The sequence below is a fragment of the Drosophila arizonae genome, chromosome X (genome assembly GCF_054131065.1).
Source record: "Drosophila arizonae isolate 15081-1271.41 chromosome X, UAZ_ARI_1.0, whole genome shotgun sequence".
Lineage (NCBI taxonomy): Eukaryota > Metazoa > Arthropoda > Insecta > Diptera > Drosophilidae > Drosophila > Drosophila arizonae.
This window is the reverse complement of record NC_142927.1, coordinates 33,815,689-33,837,101: the sequence shown is the minus strand read 5'-3', so window position 1 is coordinate 33,837,101 and position 21,413 is coordinate 33,815,689. Positions and strand designations below refer to the sequence as shown.

The 21,413-nt window shown below is 38.6% G+C and overlaps 1 protein-coding gene across 1 annotated transcript; it reads right to left on the bottom strand.

Annotated features, from left to right (window-relative positions):
• Positions 1-13,610: 13,610 nt before the first annotated feature.
• Positions 13,611-20,767, bottom strand: LOC149268238 (uncharacterized). The gene has a single exon (XM_089476160.1). The coding sequence runs from the start codon at positions 19,599-19,601 to the stop codon at positions 18,111-18,113; it is 1,491 nt and encodes a 496-aa protein (XP_089332286.1). The 5' UTR covers positions 19,602-20,767; the 3' UTR covers positions 13,611-18,110.
• Positions 20,768-21,413: the final 646 nt, after the last annotated feature.

The following is a 21,413-nucleotide window of genomic DNA, read 5'->3' as shown; positions in this document are numbered from 1 at the left end:
ACACACTCAACGACTAACAGGTAGTGCGCTGGGAAAAGATAAGGGTCACTAGCCCTTGCAACCCTAGAGTCAGGCAATACATTTAAGGGCTGAAATTATGCATGAGTCTGGGTTTATAAACCCAGGCTCAGAAGAATAAAGATCAATACGCAACTAAACACCATCATAGTCAAGTGTATTTGTTCATCCACCTGTTTTTGGGTATACCGGGTATACTCATTTACGAAAGTGAAATAAGTATATTAATTTTGTGCAATGTCCGTCTTGCTGTCCGTCCGTCTGTCCGTATGAACGCAATCTATTTCGGCGCTATTGAAGCTAGAGACTTGAAATTTGGAACACATACTCGTGTATATTTCCGATTTATAAAGGGCTAAAATTTTCCCGATCCGCTAGGGCGTGGCAAATCAGAAAATGCAATTTCTGATATACCAGAAATCATGTTTGTTGAAGAGCTAGAAAGTTGAAATTTGATAGGTAGGTCCGCGCCGTCCACCCAAGATTACAAGCTATGGCGGATATATCTTCGCCCATTAGGGGCGTGGCAAATCGGACAAAACTTTATCTCCTAAAGTTATAAACCTAGAAAGCTGAAATTTTGCACGTAAGCTAATTTTTTGATTCTATGAAGATGGGTAAAAAAAAAAAATATCTACGCCTACTAGGGGCGTGGTAAATTGGACCTGAAGATATAGTGATTTTTCGAATTCTGCTATATTTTAGGCACTATTGATGCTCGAGAACTGAAATTTGGTATATATACGCGGGTTGATCACCCAAGTCCAACGAACTATGGTAGATATATGTCCGCCCATAGGGGGCGTGGGAAACCGCAAAAGTTTATATCTCCTACAGTTTAAGAGCTAGAAGCTTCAAATTTGGATAGTTAAGTTACTGGTAGCCTCCTCTATCGATGCCCCAAAAATAATTTTTAAGCATTTTTAGGGGCGTGGCATATCGAAAAATACCCTATAATTTTCACATTTTTTTAGCGTAAGAATTCAAATTTTGCATTTAGGTAACCGGTTGCTCGTTCTAAGAACTGGCTAAAAATAAGGAGTCTACGGCCACTAGGGGCGTGGCAATCGGCATTTACAGTGCCCGAATTGCGACATTTATATGCGTCAGCCATCTATTTATGCATTTGTACATATAAATAAGCATAATAGATATTCATAATACGAAAAGAAACATTTTTATGAATTAAAAAAAATATAAAAGAAGCTAAAATAACAAAAATGTGCAATTTACAAAAAAGTGTTTTCCACGGGATTTGAACTCGCACCCAAGCCGAAAAGCATGTTCATGTCAAAATATCTAAAATAAAGATCGCCGGCGCTTCAGCCTACAGCACCAGCGCGTCGTTTCGATCAACAGTAGTTAAAACGAAATCACATTATTGTTATTACGCTATATAGCAAAGAAAAGCCAGTGTAGCGGCTGGAAATTCAAAAACAATGCAAAGACAAATCAATCGCAAAAGGATTCTTAGAATATGCTAGAGTACCCATTTATGTGTGCATACATACACACATACAAATGAGCGCGTGTGCATATGTATGTATGTATTTGCGTATATGTATTTGAGGGCTATTTAAGAAGAAACAAATTTAAACTTATAAAAAAAAGGTTTTTTTTTTTTTTTAAGAATTCATTTATTGCGGCTTCTGTCTTAGACTCTATAGCGCAGTCATCGTTAAACCCTAACCTAAATCATGGGCTAGAAGCCAGTATTTACACTATTTAAAATTATTTACAATTTTTTATCTGTGGTCTAATGGGTGAAGCCTTTTGAGTCGTCGCCTGTTGTTGTTGACTACCAGGTCAGTAGCCAGCGGATTTGGGTGCGCCAGGAGCCTGTCCCCGTACCTCGAGGAGTGACGTCCAATCAGTTCAGCGATTGTTGGCATTCTTAGGTCGCTGTGCAGCACAGAGTTGCGGACGTACCAGCTGGCACCTGTGAGTCGCCGTAGCGCCTTGTTTAGCAGGGCTTGCACTTATTTTATGTGTGTCCTCGCTGCAGTACCCAAGATGAGGATAGGGTATGTGAGCGTTGGGACCACGATGGCATTATATATTTTTAGTTTGTTCCATAGTAGGGATGCAAAACTATCGATAGTGAGGTCATCGATTTTTTCACATCCGATAGTGAACACCATCGATATTATCGATAGTGCTATCGAAAATGTAAAATAATTACAATTTACTCCATATTTTCTTAAAGTCTGCATATATAGAACAGTACTAAAAAATGTTTCTGACTTCATTTACAGCTATTATTTATAACTGTTGTATAAGTTAACGACAGACCCTACAAAAGGGCATTGCACCGGCCCAATTATATCACGGCTCCAGTGCATGCACTTTTGACACGTGCGCTTTTTTCAGCAGAATACAACAGCAACGCAACCGCAACCGTGGGAGCCTATCGTCAGCAATATTAATAAGATCAATGCACGTGGCCAAAACACATTCTGGTCAACGTGCGCATTTCCGCCACGAGCGCCGAGTCAGCGCACCGATCAGCAACCACCGTGAGAGCCATCGTGTCACAAGACACCTATCAGCAGCAACAGCAGTGACCACGGCGGCAGCGACGCCAATAGCAGCAGCGGCAGCTTTCATATAAATATTACTTGTATAATTATTCTTAAGTTAGTTCTAATCCAGCTCCGAAAGTAAATAAATGTTTTTTTAATACAAAACCCGCTTTCGAATATTTAATTGGCGCCCGAGCAGGGACCCGCGATCGTTACCACAGAAAAGTTTACGCGTCGAAAAATATAGTACCGACTATCGTTCGCGAGAGCACCTATAACGAAATATAGCTGCTAGTGAACGCGACGAAAATCTTTAGTGCCTAATCCGCAGCTACTGAAACCGGAGCATTCGAACGATAATATTAGTGCCTAATCCGCAACCACATCGTGAACGAGTGGCTCTAACTACGTAAACGTGGTACGTTCGTCGGTAAAAAAAAAAAAACATTGTTGCCACCCTATAAGTGTCCGTCCGTAGGGTACCGCGTAATCGGAGTGCGTCGCAGGATCTTCAGTAACGGATAAACCACTAGCACTGGAATCTGAGGAAAGAGAGAAATCCGGACCACCATCGCGGGAGTCAACAATGCTGAAAATTATCTTGTAAGCATAGTGAATAAGATTTGAAAACAAAAGTAAAGAAACTAGAAAAGAAAAGAATTAAAACAAAACAAGAAATATTAGTAATTAAGAAAAGAAAAACAAGAATTAAACAACAAATATTAACACCTAGTAATTAAGAAAAACAAGAAATAACAAGAAATATTAAACATTAACACTTAATAATTAAGAAAAACTCTGAAATTGTACTACTGAGCGATAATTGCGTTGCCCGGTATAGCGTATAGCCCGTAAAGCTATACAATAATAGCCAGGAAGATCACTGCATTGATCGCTTAGGAATTTACCATTTACTAACACAAAATCAAAATCCTGAGAACATTTTCTGAAAACAAACCACCATCATTTTCCGCTTCGATAAAAATTCTTTAAATCTGTCCGTAACCATTGACGAACTAACGACCGCATTCTCTAAGATAAACATGCCACCACCAGAAAATACACTCCCGATAGAGAGATACCTTAGGAAGATATTGTCCGAGAAAGGCGATGAGTTACTTAAAACAGGTACAACCGTTTCAGTTGAGCAAGATCAGACGATTCTACCAGAACATATGGGACGAATCAACGAGTTAGACAAGTTGCCAGACGTTGTAAGGGTTTTAAAAGACTTTTCCGGGAATAGAGCAGAATTCACTTCATGGCGCAAAAGCGTAGACAGGATATTCGAGGCATACTCTACCGTACAGGGAACACCAAAGCACTATGGTATCTTAATGGTAGTAAGAAGCAAAGTAGTTGGCGAAGCCGATGCTGTATTAGAAGCATATAACTCACCACTAAATTGGAAGGCCATATCTCAATGTCTCACTGATCATTTTGCAGACCGTAGAGATCTTAAGACATTAGAGTACCAACTCTATACTCTTAAGCAAAATGGACGATCAATAGACGAATTTTATCAAGCCGTTTATTATCATCTGTCTTTAATCTTGAATCAGATAAACAATCCACAGTGGTTGCTCCCATAGGCCAAAAATCAAAAAGTCCATCTCAACCAATTTTGACAAAACCCACACAAATTGTCTCGTAAATGTCCAAACTATTTAATGGCAAACCGGCTTTTTGCTGGAATCTAACGGGATTTTCTAAAAATAGCATTGAAAGCTTCAACACTTGTTCAATGTTGCAACTTTCTCAGCGAAGAGAATTTTTTATTACACCAAAAGCAAACTTTAAAGTGGTAAAACGTTTGATTGAGTGGTCCAAATTTCATTATTTAAAATGGAATTTATAGTTGAAAGTATTTATTATGAATGTATAGCTTAAAAATTATATTAACAAATTAATTCTTTTTGAGAATTTGTTTTGAACAACCTAATCACTTTTGTGTGTTTTGCAAACGTCTTTTTCATGTTTAGTTAAAGTTTTAGTTGTGATCCCACAAAATTCCACAAATGAAATTTATGTCATCGTGTTTGCCTATAATATTTCTAAGAAATATGTTAAAATTAGCTGCCCAAATTTGCCCATGGATGTATAGTAGTAAATATACTAAGGGGACTTTTGGTTTGCAAGGGTAAGTTTTACCCAAAAAAAATTATATCTCTTGAAGAATATTAACTAGAGGCTTCAAATTTGGATAATTAAGTTACTTGTGACTTCTTCTATCGATGAGCTAAACAAATGGTTGCGCCTCTTTAGGGGCGTGGCATATGAAAAAATACCCTGTAATCTTGTCATTTTTTGAGCGTAAGCATCCAAATTTTGCAGCTAGGTTACCTTTAGCTTGTTCTATGAGCTGGCCAAAAATGAAGTGTCTACGCCCAGTAGGGGCGTGGCAAATGGAGAAAAACTGAATTTTCTACAGTATTAGAGCAAAACTTAGCTACTAAATTGTAGTCTGAAGTGCAAGTGCAACAACACTCTATTTCAAATTTGCTTTTAAGTCCTTCAATAGCACAGCAGAGGGCGTTATCGCGCAGACAAAAATCAAAATTAACAAAATATGTAATTGATTTATTAGAAGATTATTGCTATATACTTAGTCGTATTTGATTTATATTTAAAAATATGTTTTTTACCCATTTTTTTTTAAATAATATTATAAAGGCTGGTTAACCACGCCCACTTTGTTCAAAAATTTAAATTTTGATTTATTATAATAAAACAACATTATTTTTCAATCCATACTTCAACTAGAGCTATTTTTGCCCATTGCCTTGAGTTAGAGTAGGGGGTGTAACTTTCGGAGGGGGTTGAATATCAAGGTTTTTTTTTGCCTATTGTAATTATTATATTTTTACTGAATTTCGAAAAAAGTTTTAGACTTTTATCTCCACTAGAAGTATTTTTGGCCGCTCTCCCCATACAAGCGCAACCACTGTGCAATCATGATTCATCTGCAGAAACAGTAAGGGCCATTACCGAGATATATAGAGACAAAGCTTTAGATACATTTATCAGAGGTCTCAAAGGAGACTTATCAAGGTTATTAGCCATCAAAGAGCCAACCGACCTTAAACATGCCCTTCACTTGTGCCGACTGATTGAGAACCAGTCGATTAGAAATTCTGTTAGTCCCATTAGAGCCCCTTCGCTTCCTCCGAAGAACAATTATCAAAACAAAACTACTCAATCCCCGTTTCGATACAACAATCCACACGTCTTAAATCAAACCAACTTCAATCCGAACCTGTACTATCCACCAAATCCTAAGTTTAACCCCCAAAATTCAGTTTTTCCACCAAGACCCATATACCAACAACAACAACAACAATTCTTTAACGCACCGCCAAGACCAATAGCCCCAAAGCCACAACCGGCTCCACAACCAATGGAAGTCGACTCTTCTATCAGAACTAGGAACGTGAATTATATGAATAGGCCAAATAATAGTCCATTTGCTGGGAAAAGACCCTTATCTTCTAGGGCAGAGAACCCATTCAAGCATCAGAGACAATTTCATATCAATACTGGGGAAACCCAAGTAGATGATGAGGCTAACGCTTACGCAGATGCATATGCAAATGCATATGCCGCCGAAGCTTATGCCGAGGCATACGAGCAGTGTATGAGTGAACAGGCTTACTATGCTGCTACAGAGGAGCAAGGTATCGTCGAAGCACCATACGAGAACGAAGCAACTACAGAACGAAGCAACCAGACTCAGGTAGAAATTGCTGATATGTCTGACGTCAATTTTTTAGCTTAAATCGTTCCTGGTTACCTTACTTCCAATCCTCCTTCACCTTGTCCCATATCTGTTTCTCCTATTGAGGCTTCTATTGAAACTCAAGCCCCTGTCCCAAATTTGGATGCTACTTCTATTGTTGCTCAAAAAAAGAGTGACAATAAGTCAGCCTCTCATAGCATTACCTTATCTGTTGTCTCTCCTAGAAAGCAAGTTTTCTTATCTAGGCTTTCATCTGACACTACCATTGAGGCATCGGCTTTTATCTCAAATAAGATTCCGGCTAATGTTTTTATATCGAAGTTTAGTTTTGCGACACCGCGTGAAATTGCTTCGTTCAAAATCAATGTGCCTGTAGAATACTTTAAAATCCTTTGTGACCCTAATTTCTGGCCACCTCATGTAGTTGTTCATGAATTTAAACCCAAAAATCGTAACAGATCGATGCCTATTTCAGTAAATTTACCTTCGGTGCAATCTTCATCAAACGTTGTACCAAAAAACTAAATTACTTACAAACCTCTTCTCAGCTGTCTCTGATGTATCAAAATGTACGTGGCTTAAACTCAAAACTTAAAAGTCTTTTCTTGCATAGTTTCAGTGTACAATATGATATTATCGCTTTCACTGAAACATGGCTAAGTAGTAATATTCATAATAGTGAAATTCTTTCAAGTAATTTCACTATTTATAGACTCTACCGTTCGTCGCGCAGAGGTGGTGGGGTGTTAATTGCGGTTAAGTCCATTATCCACTCTGAATTGTTTACCTTTTCGTCCCTTCATGATGTGGAGATTATAGCGGTTAAATTAACTCTCCCATCGTGCTCATTGTACATCACATGTTCTTATATCCCTCCCTCTTCTGATGTACAAGTTTATGCTCAAGTTTATGCACATAAATTGTATTAAACAAGTTAATGAACATGTAAATGATAGAGATTGTCTTCTTGTGTTGGGTGATTTTAATATTCCGAACACTTCTTGGTCTTCAACTTGTATCTTTTTGATGAATTGTTTAACCTGTCTATGTTTCAGATGAACTCTATTTCAAACCATCTTAATCGCTCTTGATCTTGTGTTTGTTAATCATGATTCGCTCATTAATGTCGCGAGATCAACTCCTTTCTCCTTACCTGAGGATATATATCACCCCACTTTAGAGGTTTTATTAAATATCGATAATCCTCCCTCTACTACTCCAATGCCTTCTAAACTTAGTCGCTGTTATCGTAAATGCAATTTCGTTTTGCTTAACGAACTAATTAATTCAACAGACTGGTCTATTTTATATGAGTCGGTTGATATTAATTTAGCAGCATCGTTTTTTTATTCTACCTTAAACTCTATTCTGGATGTTTGTGTCCCTCTCCGCCGGATTTCGACAGTTTCAAATAAGCCACCTTGGTTCACCAAAACTCTTTCGAACTTGAGAAACATTAAAACTAAATGTTTTAAAAATTACAAAAAGTCTGGTTCAAGTATTGACTGGTCCAAATATTCCATTTCCAAGTCAAACTTCAATCTTTGAAATTCCAGCTGTTATGAGAATTATCTTACACGTTGCAAACGTCAGTTTACTCGAGATCCCAAACCATTTTTCTCATTTGTAAACTCGAAGCGTAAATCTTCTGGTTTGCCGTCCACATTTGTCCTTGGAGGTGAAAAAACATGCAATGATCAGGATTCCTCTGATCTATTTGCTGATTTTTTTCAATCCACTTATTCTTCTGCTGATCTCTACAGCAACTCATATCCTTATTCTCTTCCTGAATATGGATCTATAAATACTCCCAAAGTTACTGCATCCTCTCTGGCTGCAGCCATTAGGACATTGAAATCATCTTTCTCTCCTGGTGCTGATAATATTCCTAGTTGTGTGATTAAAGAGTGCAGTGTTTCTCTTCAGTCACAATTACTAAAATTGTTTAACTTGTCCTTGGATACTTCTGTGTTCCCTTCAATTTGGAAAGAATCTTTCATCATTCCCTTATATAAAAAAGGTGGAAGATCTGATATTTCCAATTATAGAGGCATCGCGAAATTATCTGCTATTCCGAAGTTATTTGAGAAAATCATAACATCGGCCTTGCAGCATTTTTGCAAATCGATTATTCAACCATCTCAACATGGTTTTGTTCAAAATCGATCAACGTCCTCTAATTTACTTGAGTTCACTTCGCTTGTTAGTGACAGCTTTTCCAAAAAAAATGCAAACCGATGTTATTTATACGGACTTCAGTAAAGCATTTGACTCAGTACATCATCACATACTAATTCTTAAGCTTGAACGCTTAGGATTTTCACCCAGTCTTGTCTCTTGGATTTCATCCTATTTAACGGGTAGAACCCAAAGAGTCTTGCTGAGAACAGCTATGTCTAAACTTATCTTTGTTTCGTCTGGTGTACCTCAGGGTAGCCATTTGGGCCCATTGCTCTTTTCTCTTTTTATACCCTGAACCCATTTTCAATGGGAAATCAGGGTATAATGGTTTTGTTGAAATGTATGTAACAGGCAGAAGGAGGCGTGGCAGACCCCACAAAGTATATATATTCTTGATCAGGGCGACGAGCTGAGTTGATTTGGCCCTGTCCGTCTGTCTGTCCGTCTGTCCGTCCGTCCGTCTGTCCGTCTGTCCGTATGTATGAACGCGTCGATTTCAGAAGATATAAGAGCTAGAGACTTCAAATTTTTTTTAAATGTCCGTATTTACAGCGCGCATATCAAGTTTATCATTAAAAATCGATAACTCATCCCGATCTTTTTTTTATCGATAAAAAACCGTATCGAAACCCAGTTATAAAATTATATCTTCTACACCTTTATTGCTAGAGTCTCCAAATTTTTAATGTATGCTTATATGCAATTTATACAATTTCGGTTTTTGTTAAAATTTACCCCCCACCTCTAAATTCACCCCCTCACCCTCACTTTTGTAAAAAGCGTATTTCAAATACTAGAGACATGTGCTTTGGCAATTACATGTATATTCATGTTATAATCATAATCTGAAAGTTTCATGAAGATCGTACGTCCACAAAAAAAAGTTATTAAACAATTAAGTTCTCATAGTAAGCGCACACTGCAGCCCATGCGTGTTTATGCGTGGGTGCTTGTGTGTGTATGTGTTTGTGTATGTGTGTGTGTATGTGTGTGTGTATGTGTGTCTGTATGCGTGTGTGTGTATGTGGGCCTGTGTGTGCGTTTGTGTGTGTATGCATGTGTGAGTGTATGTGTGTCGCAGTTCGCAGTTCGCAGTTCGTGTCGTGTTTCTTATGTAAGCTAAAAGACGCGAAAAATTATTGAAATATCTATTGCTCCAAGGGTTCAGGGGATCTCGTAGTCGAGCAGTCTCGACTAGAGCTTTTTTACTTGTTACAAATGACCTTCCTAGTTGTATCTCGTATTCCACTATATTTATGTATGCTGATGATATAAAACTTTGCCTTCATACTCCAGGGCAAATGGACATCTTCACCTTCAAGATGACCTAAATACATTTCAACTTTGGTGTGTGGCAAACCAGCTTGACCTAAATTGCTCAAAGTGTATGACAATGACCTTCAGTCGTACCGTTCCTCTAATTGTTGATTATAAAACAAGTAAGAAAGCTCTAGTCGAGACTGCTCGACTACGAGATCCTCTGAACCCTTGGAGCAATAGATATTTCAATAATTTTTCGCGTCTTTCAGCTTACACAAGAAACACGCACACACACACACACACAGGCATACATACACACACACGCATACAGACACACATACACACACACACACGCATACATACACAAGCGCATACACACACACATACACATACACACACACATACACAAACACATACACACACATACACACACAAGCACCCACGCATAAACGCATGGGCTGCAGTGTGCGCTTACTATGAGAACTTAATTGTTTAATAACTTTTTTGTGGACGTACGATCTTCATGAAACTTTCAGATTATGATTATAACATGGATATGCATGTAATTGCCAAAGCACAAGTCTCTAGTATTTGAAATACGCTTTTTACAAAAGTGAGGGTGAGGGGGTGAATTTAAGGGTGGGGGGTAAATTTTAACAAAAACCGAAATTGTATAAATTGCATATAAGCATACATTAAAAATTTGGAGACTCTAGCAATAAAGGTGTAGAAGATATAATTTTATAACTGGGTTTCGATAAGGTTTTTATCGATAAAAAAAGATCGGGATGAGTTATCGAAAGTTAATGATAAACTTGATATGCGCGCTGTAATTACGGACATTCTAAAAAAAATTTGAAGTCTCTAGCTCTTATATCTTCTGAAATCGACGCGTTCATACATACGGACAGACGGACAGACGGACAGACAGACGGACAGGGCCAAATCAACTCAGCTCGTCACCCTGATCAAGAATATATATACTTTGTGGGGTCTGCCACGCCTCCTTCTCCCTGTTACATACATTTCAACAAAACCATTATACCCTGATTTCCCATTGAAAATGGGTTCAGGGTATAATTAGCAATACTTCCTTACGACGCATCTTTACAGTCAAAGATCTTGGTGTGTTCTTTGACTGTAAACTTAACTTTAATCTTCATATTTCTACCATCATTAATGAAGCCAAAAGTGTGCTTCGCTTTATTAAACGTTGGTCTAAGGAATTTAAAGATCCTTTTATTAGCAAGCGCTTATTTACTTCGCTTGTGCGTCCTATCCTAGAGTATTGCTCTGTCGTATGGTCTCCGCAACATAAACTGTATCAGGATCGTATCGAATCGGTCGAAAAACAGTTTCTTCTCTTTGCCTTAAGAGACCTTAGATGGGACAGTAGTTTACGATTACCGTCTTATCATAGTAGGCTCCAGCTAATAGATCTTCCATCGCTAACCAATCGCAGAACAATTTTAGGAATTGTTTTTCTGCATAAATTGATTAGTGGTGATATTGATTCGTCCTCTTTGTTGGGTCGTCTAAATTTTTTGGTTCCGTCCCGAGCAACTAGACACTATCGTCCGCTTCATTTACCTGTGTGCACTAGGGATTATTCTTTGCACAGTGCGTTTCATGTTCTTTGTGTTAATTTTAATAAATATTATCACGTTTTTTCCTTAGAGCTCTCTCCTTCTAAAATAAAAAGTGTACTATCAGCTTATCTTAGGGAAATCACTCACAATGCCCAGGCATAAGCATTGGCATACGTTTTTGCTGCTAATGTTGTGTTAGTGATTTCTCAATTCTATTCTTATACTCTATTTTTGGCTCTTCCCTTACTATTTTCTTTTTATTGTTTCTTATTCTTTTTATTAACTTTTCTTGCAACTTCTTTTATTACCGTCCTTTTTCTTTTTCTATACTTTATCTCTTCTTATTTTATTCTTTTTTTTTCTTTTTCTGTTATTGTTTTTTTTTAACTCCTTTTATTTCTTTATTTATTTTTTTTTATTATTATTATTTTTTTATTTTTTATTATTATTTTAAGAATTATTTTAATTATGCTAGAAATTGTTAATAACCTACATTTTAATATTTTATTTTTTTAAGTTTTCTTACTAACACTTTCTTTTCATAGCTTCAATAGTATCACTGACCATATTTGGCTGTGAGACGTGGGCATAGCCGGCCGGACTGGCAAATAAAATACCCCCATCGGGTTGGTGTTACTATTGAAATTATATCGTGTACTTTGTATAGGCTTTTTTAAATTAAAATTGACTCTCGTTTTTGTCAATAGCTTTAAGAAATAAATAAATAAATAAATAAAAAAAAAAAAGGAAAAAACCAGTAAGAAAGCTCTAGTCGAGACTGCTCGACTACGACATCCCCTGAACCCTTGGAGCAATAGATATTTCAATAATTTTTCGCGTCTTTCAGCTTACACAAGAAACACGCACACACACACACAAACACACACGCACGTACGCACACACAGGCATACATACACACGCACGCATACAGACACAAACGCATACACACACTCACATACACACACACATACACAAACACATACACACATAAGCACCCACGCATAAACAAACATGGGCTGCAGTGTGCGCTTACTATGAGAACTTAATTGTTTAATAACTTTTTTTATGGACGTACGATCTTCATGAAACTTTTAGATTATGATTATAACATGGATATGCATGTAATTGCCAAAGCACAAGTCTCTAGTATTTGAAATACGCTTTTTACAAAAGCGAGGGTGAGGGGGTGAATTTTGAGGTGGGGGGTACATTTTAACAAAAACCGAAATTGTATAAATTGCATATAAGCATACATTAAAAATTTGGAGACTCTAGCAATAAAGGTGTAGAAGATATAATTTTATAACTGGTTTTCGATAAGGTTTTTATCGATAAAAAAAGATCGGGATGAGTTATCGATTTTTAATGATAAACTTGATATGCGCGCTGTAATTACGGACATTTTAAAAAAAATTTGAAGTCTCTAGCTTTTATATCTTCTGAAATCGACGCGTTCATACATACGGACAGACGGACGGACGGACAGACGGACAGACGGACAGACGGACAGACAGACGGACAGGGCCAAATCAACTCAGCTTGTCGCCCTGATTTCCCATTGAAAATGGGTTCAGGGTATAACAAGTAAGAAAGCTCTAGTCGAGACTGCTCGACTACGAGATCCCCTGAACCCTTGGAGCAATAGATATTTCAATAATTTTTCGCGTCTTTCAGCTTACACAAGAAACACGCACATGCACACGCACGTACGCACACACACGCATACAGACACACACACGCATACAGACACACACACGCATACACACACAAACGCATACACACACACACATACACACACACATACACACACATACACAAACATTTACATACATATACACACACAAGCATAAACACGCTGTAACGAGTTACATTATCAAGCGCAGATGGTGGAATAGGAGGATTAGAGCAGTGCACGCGCTGGATCCGGCCAATGGGTCATCGGGAGAAGGGAAGGGGTAAGAAGAGGGGAACTGCGACTCCTAGCGCTGCCAAGATATATTTATTAATAAAAATCGCGTGCAAACGATTATCTTCGGCCACTTGCTTAGAAGAGAGAAAAGAAGAGAGAGAGAGATAGAGATAGAACAGATTTAGACACACACCAACATACCTGTCCAAGCTGGGTCTCGCTGCGCAAGCAAATATGTGCCTGCTCAGCGAAAGTCGGCCTTTGATATTAAGGCGACCGACCGTGCCCACCGTAGCCATTCCCAGCTAGGAGAGCTAAAAACCTATAGAAACGCGGCGCATGGCCCCAAAATAATTAAACTTAATTAAACTTCATTAGATTTAATATAAACAAAATAACTATAAATGTAAATAGTGGTTTTGGGCATAGAGAATACGAGATTATAAACAGACGAAAAAGAAAGCTTTCGGAGAGCTTTTTCTCTCCGCCTTAAACCAGCTGATCGAAATGAGGAAGGTAGAAGTGGATAGAGATTAAAATTTATGCATTATGTTCTTTCTTTTCAATGCAGCGGGTATTAAAAAAAAAAAAAACGCTGACTGATACGAAAAAATAAATATGGAATTGGTTAAATTTATAATGCAGCTCCACTTACTGTGCTGTCCCGCGATGAAAGCGCTTCCATTTCGGTTGGGCGGCAAGCTGTGCTAACAAAAAAATGTATATGCAACTACAAAAAAAAAATATAATGCATAAAATACGAATGGGAAATGTTCATCGGGAGGAGGTTAAGCTTATTGACTAATGTTATTTTTAAATTATTCTACTATTTAACTATTATATTATATTCATGGTGAAATAAAAAAAAAAAAGAAAAAAAAAATGAACTCCGTGCCTATAATACAAATTAGTACATCAATATTCGCCAAAAGTGGGACTTCTTAAATAAAAAAGGCAATGATTATTGTGCAACAGGTGCAGGTGCGGAGATATATGTATGATGCGGTATTCTGCAGCACTGCTTATATGTGGTTGTGCGCAGATGCAAAGATTTAGTTGTGCGCCGATGCAAAGATTTAGTTGTCCGCCGATGCAAAGATTTGGTTGTGCGCCGATGTATAGATTTAGTTGTGCGTCGATGCAAAGATTTAGTTGTGCGCCGATGCAAAGATTTAGTTGTGCGCCGCAATTGCACTTTGGCAAAAAAAAAAATTAAAATTTTTTGCTGGGTGCCAAACCTGCAAAGAGGTTTGTGCGAAATGATTTTAGGCCTCATTCTGACTTATGGAAATGCCACTACTTTCTCCTTACCGAATTCATTAGTTTGGCACTTGCACAAAAGAAATAGTACTTTCACTTTAAAATTTTTCTTTAATTTTCAAATTAACTTTACACTATTTCATAGTGTGATTTTTGCACAACCTTTTCAGTCGGTGGTTGAGATTGGAAAAGAAAGAGGAAAATATGGCCGATCCCATGAAGCGACAAGTCATCGCTTGGGAACAGTTTTTTATGGCCTGGCTGAGAATGACAATTTCTCCTGTTATTACTGGAGATTCGGGATTGCCACATCCGTGATCTCGTTCAACTATGCTAAGCCACTATGCTCAGCGCACTGCCTACTTTTAGGCTGTTTCTTTTTTTCTCTATTCCAGCGCCACTACAAGACCCCCCGACCAAAATCACACTATAGGGTGATTCGCGCTGGACTCTGCGATTATTGTTTTAGGTCTTTTGCATGGTATTTACCAATCAAGCGACCCTGCAAATCTTCAATTTCGTAATAACTATTGCCAAGTTTTTTTTTAATTCTTGCCATTACGAAGTTCGGAGCTAGTTTCGCATTAAAACCCTGTACGAAATTACTTTGTTGAAAATTACGCCTGTAAACTTCTTGACCTACCACAAACGAAACATCTCGTTTCGATTACGTTGTTGTTGCATGCAATCCTTTGCCCTGTCGCGTATAAGATCAAATGAATCTTCACGATTAAATCGAATAGCGCGATCTTCTAAGAAGTTTAAATTACGTAGCAGTTTGTACGTGGATGCATTGGTCACCATATTTTGGCCAAAGGCGATTCGATAAGGGCTTGTGCCGATAGCCGAATGCACGTCTGAACGCAGAGCGCAACAGATAGAGCTTAGATCAGCGGCCCAATCTTTTTGGTCAGGTGCAATATATGACTTTATTGCTGCTATCACCGATCGGTTGACTCGCTCCGAAGCATTTGCTTGTGGGGAATAAACGGCCGTATATGTATGGTTAACTCCATACTTTTGTAATAATACGTTGAACAACTGAGAGTTGAACTGTACACCGTTGTCAGAGACTATAGTTTCAGGAACTCCGAAGCAATGAAACAAGTCCTGCTCTAAATAGTCTGTGATGGCGTCGGCAGTCAAATTTTTTACGGGTTTCAAAAAGGGGAATTTCGACATATGGTCTAAAACAACAAAGACTCCTATATTCCCGGTGCGACTTCGCGGATATGGACCTAGAAAGTCAATATAAAGTTTTTGGAACACGCATTGCGTTGAGCCCGATTTTCCTAAGGGTGGACGTAGTGTGTAATTTGGGTGCTTGTTGCACTTACAACTCTCGCAATTATTAACGAATTTTTTTACATCTACTACCATTTTCGGCCAATAAAGATAGCGGCGCAGCTTATCTAGCATCTTGTTTATGCCTGGGTGAGAGGCTAGTAGAGGCTCGTGGGCCTTCTTAAGGACTTCTGGAACCAGCGATTGGGGAACCCAAAGTTTCCAACACAGATCATCGGCTACTTTCTCACCCGACGCGTGATCGGCTCTCCGATATATATAATCGTCAACTACCTTTACATCTGGTGATCTAGATTGATTGGCTAATATTTTGGCTTTCAGTTCTAGATAGTCAGATGTCTTAAAATGAACCGAGTCGAGATCCACGAGACAATCGGCTGAAATTGCAGACACATCTTCTGTGTACACTCGTGATAAAGCATCTGGCACAATGTTTTGACTGCCTTTTCTATGGACTATTTTAAAATCAAAACCCTGAAGTTTTAAAGCCCACCTTGTTAACCGAGAAATCAAGTCAGTTTGAGACATGAGCCATTTTAGAGAAGCATGATCTGTGACTACAGAAAATTCTTGTCCTTCAACATAAGCTCTAAATTTTTGTATCGCTAAAATAGCTGCCAGACATTCTTTTTCCGTTACGGAATAATTCCTTTGACAACGGTTAAGTTTACGAGACATAAAAGCCACCGGTACCTCTTCATTATTGTCTGTTACCTGGACTAACACAGCACCAACACCTGTATGGCTGTCATCGCAGTGTATAGAGAATGGTCTGTCAAAATTTGGACTATGCAAAACTGGAGCCGTACTAAGCTGCTCCTTGAGTTCTTCGAACGCTTTTTGAGCTGATTCACCCCATACAAATTTTTGTCTGTGTTTCAACGTGTCTGTTATAGGGGATGCAATGGTGGCATAGTTCTGAATAAATTTATTGTACCATCCCGTCATATCTAAAAACCGCCTAACTTATTTGACTGACCTCGGGACTGGGAATTCTGTAATAGATACAATTTTATCTGGGTCTGTGCTAACTGTGCCATTGCCAATCACATGACCTAAATATTTCACCTCTTTGAGACAGAAATTACTTTTCTCAATATTGATGGTCAAACCTGCTGTTTTTATGTGACTTGCCAACTCTTTTAGGACATTTAGATGCCGTTCGAAAGTATCTGAAACTACCAACAATTCATCTAAATAGATAAAAACTTCACGACGCAGATTAGTGGGTATTATTCTATCCATCAACTTCGACATTGTCTGTGGAGCATTACAAAGCCCAAAAGGCATAACAGTGTATTGATACAACGGCCTACCAGGTACGCTAAATGCGGTTTTATCGCGTGACTTCGGCTCTAGTGGAATTTGCCAGAAAGCATCTTTTAAATCTAAGCTGGCTATGAATTCAGCTTTTGGTAGCCTACTAAGAATACCATCAATGAACGGCATAGGATATGCATCCTTAACGGTAACCGCATTAACACTCCTGCTATCTAAACACAAACGAATCTTTCCTGGTTTGCGAACTAACACAACTGGAGAGGACCAAGCGCTTTGTGACTCCTCTATCACGCCTAATTTAAGCATTCTGTCCAGCTCTTCATACATTAACTTTTCTACTGCTGGTGAAACTGGATAATGACGTTGCTTAATTGGAGCGGCTCCGGCGACATTAATCTCATGCGAAAGAAGAGTTGTTCGTCCCAAGCCCAGTTTAGCAAAAGAAGGGAACATGTTAACGTGTTGCAGCAGCAATTGATGCTGCGTGACTGTAAGTGGCTTTAGGTTGCGATCCTCTAAAGAAGACAAATTATTGACTGTGGGCACCACCTCCAGTGGAAGAAGATTAAATTGGGTCCAAAAATCTATCCCTAAATATAAATCTTGAGATAAGGAGGATACTATATAAAATGTCAACATTCTAGTTTCATTTTTAAATTTGTTTTCTGTAGTGATTTTGCCTATTATATTCTGCGCCTTGCCATCTGCAGTACGTACAGATGAATTCAGAGGCTTAAATACAATATTTGAATTAAGAACATGATTACAAAATTCACCAGCAATACAGCTTATGGAAGCTCCTGTGTCCATTAGGCCAGTAATACTCTTTCCTAATAAACTAACATTTGCATATGGCCTAATATCTTGAGCGTTTGCTATCACAGCTAACATTAGCTGCTTCTGCTCTATCTTATGACGTTTTTTTGCTGAGATGCGACGTAGTTGAGAGCGAGATTTGGAGCTTATTTGTGAGTGTATTGTTTCGGAATGGGCATCATAAAGTTGTGAGGTCGTAATTGGGTCGTTGGTATAGTCAACGGATTGAAAATCTATGTGTTGGTTGATGTCGACTTCATTTGTTTGCGTGCACTGGTCGACGGTGCACGGGCTGACAAGTTTTTTGAATGCTTGTTGCATTTCATGCACGAAGGCTTATACGTGTCGGGTTTGCCACAACCATAACAAAATACTCGACGTTCCGCTGTACAATCTTGGTACCTGTGCCTTGTCGCATTACAGTTCCAGCACAGTAAATTTACTGCTGATACTTCTGGACTGTCTACGTCCTCATCCGAAGACTCGCGTTCTATTGCCATTCCATTTACTGAGCGACGTGGCATAGGTATAGGATGCGGCCTATTAACTAATGGCTTGCCAATCGTTTGCAAGAAAATTTCGCGCGTGCGCACCAAATGGCGTAGCTGAGCAACTCTTTCAATTCTCTCATAAAGAAGTTCATGCTGAATTTTAGGGAGCAAATTATTACGGAGAATTTGGAGTAGAGATAACTCACGCAAGGGACTCGAAAGTTTGTCCGCAAGTGATACGATGGCCTCATGGAACTCATCGAAGGGCTCGCCTATCTTTTGCTTACGCCTATCGATAGCAGCTCGGATATGAAGGTCAGTTCTATCGTCATTAAATTGCTCTCTAAGTGCAAAACAAAGTTCTTGCCAGCGAATCGCAGGCACACTTTTGTGATAGCGCCAAAACCAATCACTCGCACTACCATCAAAGAGGTTGCTAACGTATCTAGACAACAGCTCAAAATTGCCTTCTAGAGTCTGATGCGTAAGAGCTTCAGTTCGATAAATGAAATCTTCTACTGACAAGGCCGTTTTGCCATTGAAACGTACCTTCCAATTTGAAATAATTTGGCTGATGCGATCTGGTCGCAAATCCGTTCCTAATGACGTGAATCTATTGTTTGAATGGGTGCCAGATATAGTTGAGGCTGGTTGAAACTCTTGTTGGCCGAGATTGCTGGTATTATCTTGCACTGGCAGTATGGGACTGCGACTTGTATGCGGCTCTGCGGATGATGAAAGCAGTTTCTGGAAGCCACTCTCTATCACCTGCGACAACGTCTCACTTTGCCTCAAAGAAATCTGAGCTATCAACTCGGTTTGCCGAAGTGAAGCGGCAGAAATGGCGTCAGCTATCATTGTAGCCAAGTCTGGAGTAAGTGTGGGCGCCACTAAAGGAACCAAGACTGGTGACGAGATATCACCTTCAGACATATTGGAGGTTACTGTCTTTCTTGCCTGAGATCTAGTTTTGGTTGCTGCATTCGACCCTGATGGCTTATCCATTGAAGATTCTGTGCTGACGGCAACACTCTGTAAACACAACGACTGTTTACAAACTGGACAAACTGTCTTATTAGCTATCTTAGTGTTAAAACACGATTGATGAAAGGTATGGCCACAACTTGTTTTAAATAGCTGGCTTTCGTTAATAATAGATTCTGTACAAATAAAACAGTTTATGATAGGCTCGTCAGGCCGGGATAAATTTTCGCTACTACGCGTTAAAGGCATTTTCTAATCGATATAAATAATAACTAGATAGCAAGCAGATGACAAGTAATTCAAAAAAACTTAACTGACTACTAATAAGTAGGAATATACAGCATTAATTAATAACTCCCAATAGAAAACAAACAAAAAAAAATAGAACAAAAAATAATAATAAAATCAAACAAAAAATAAACTCGCAAAACGGTAACTGCAAAAAAATAAAGCTAATAAGTAAACCAAATCCAAAAGAATAATTCAATTACATACGATTTTGGGATACCATGCGAACACATCCAATAGACAAAGTTAGCCAGGCACATAGGTGCTATGAAAGTAGAAAATTTTAGTAAAGAGAACAACACGAAACAGAAGCAAAAATGACATAAACCATAGTCATGACTAAAATTATAGTCATTAAGGCGGCGATACCACAAATTCGTTGCGCGGAGGATAATAGATCGTGTCCATTGAAATCCACATCCAGCTACAAGAATATGTAATATTAGGTACGCACGTTCCTTTTAATAAACTGGAATGCATTATTGCTTTTGCATGCACTTTGCTAAAGTGGACCGAGACACATCGAAGAGATAAAACAAATCAGCTGATAATGACTTGCATCGATTGTTGTCGGGGCTGCCGGACTAATCGGGCCCCACGTTGGGCGCCAAAATAAATATATGATTTTAAAATTAATTCTGTAACGAGTTACATTATCAAGCGCAGATGGTGGAATAGGAGGATTAGAGCAGTGCACGCGCTGGATCCGGCCAATGGGTCATCGGGAGAAGGGAAGGGGTAAGAAGAGGGGAACTGCGACTCCTAGCGCTGCCAAGATATATTTATTAATAAAAATCGCGTGCAAACGATTATCTTCGGCCACTTGCTTAGAAGAGAGAAAAGAAGAGAGAGAGAGATAGAGATAGAACAGATTTAGACACACACCAACATACCTGTCCAAGCTGGGTCTCGCTGCGCAAGCAAATATGTGCCTGCTCAGCGAAAGTCGGCCTTTGATATTAAGGCGACCGACCGTGCCCACCCTACCTTGATCGCTGGCTACCTGCCTATATTGTCAGCGACCCCATTCCCAGCTAGGAGAGCTAAAAACCTATAGAAACGCGCCGCATGGCCCCAAAATAATTAAACTTAATTAAACTTCATTAGATTTAATATAAACAAAATAACTATAAATGTAAATAGTGGTTTTGGGCATAGAGAATACGAGATTATAAACAGACGAAAAAGAAAGCTTTCGGGGAGCTTTTTCTCTCCGCCTTAAACCAGCTGATCGAAATGAGGAAGGTAGAAGTGGATAGAGATTAAAATTTATGCATTATGTTCTTTCTTTTCAATGCAGCGGGTATTAAAAAAAAAAAAACGCTAACTGATACGAAAAAATAAATATGGAATTGGTTAAATTTATAATGCAGCTCCACTTACTGTGCTGTCCCGCGATGAAAGCGCTTCCATTTCGGTTGGGCGGCAAGCTGTGCTAACAAAAAAATGTATATGCAACTACAAAAAAAATATAATGCATAAAATACGAATGGGAAATGTTCATCGGGAGGAGGTTAAGCTTATTGACTAATGTTATTTTTAAATTATTCTACTATTTAACTATTATATTATATTCATGGTGAAATAAAAAAAAAAAAAGAAAAAAAAAATGAACTCCGTGCCTATAATACAAATTAGTACATCAATATTCGCCAAAAGTGGGACTTCTTAAATAAAAAAGGCAATGATTATTGTGCAACAGGTGCAGGTGCGGAGATATATGTATGATGCGGTATTCTGCAGCACTGCTTATATGTGGTTGTGCGCAGATGC

What these genes read in the sequence shown, in the direction of transcription:
- LOC149268238 (XM_089476160.1), bottom strand. Translation starts at nt 19,601, where the DNA reads ATGCCTTTAACGCGTAGTAGCGAAAATTTATCCCGGCCTGACGAGCCT.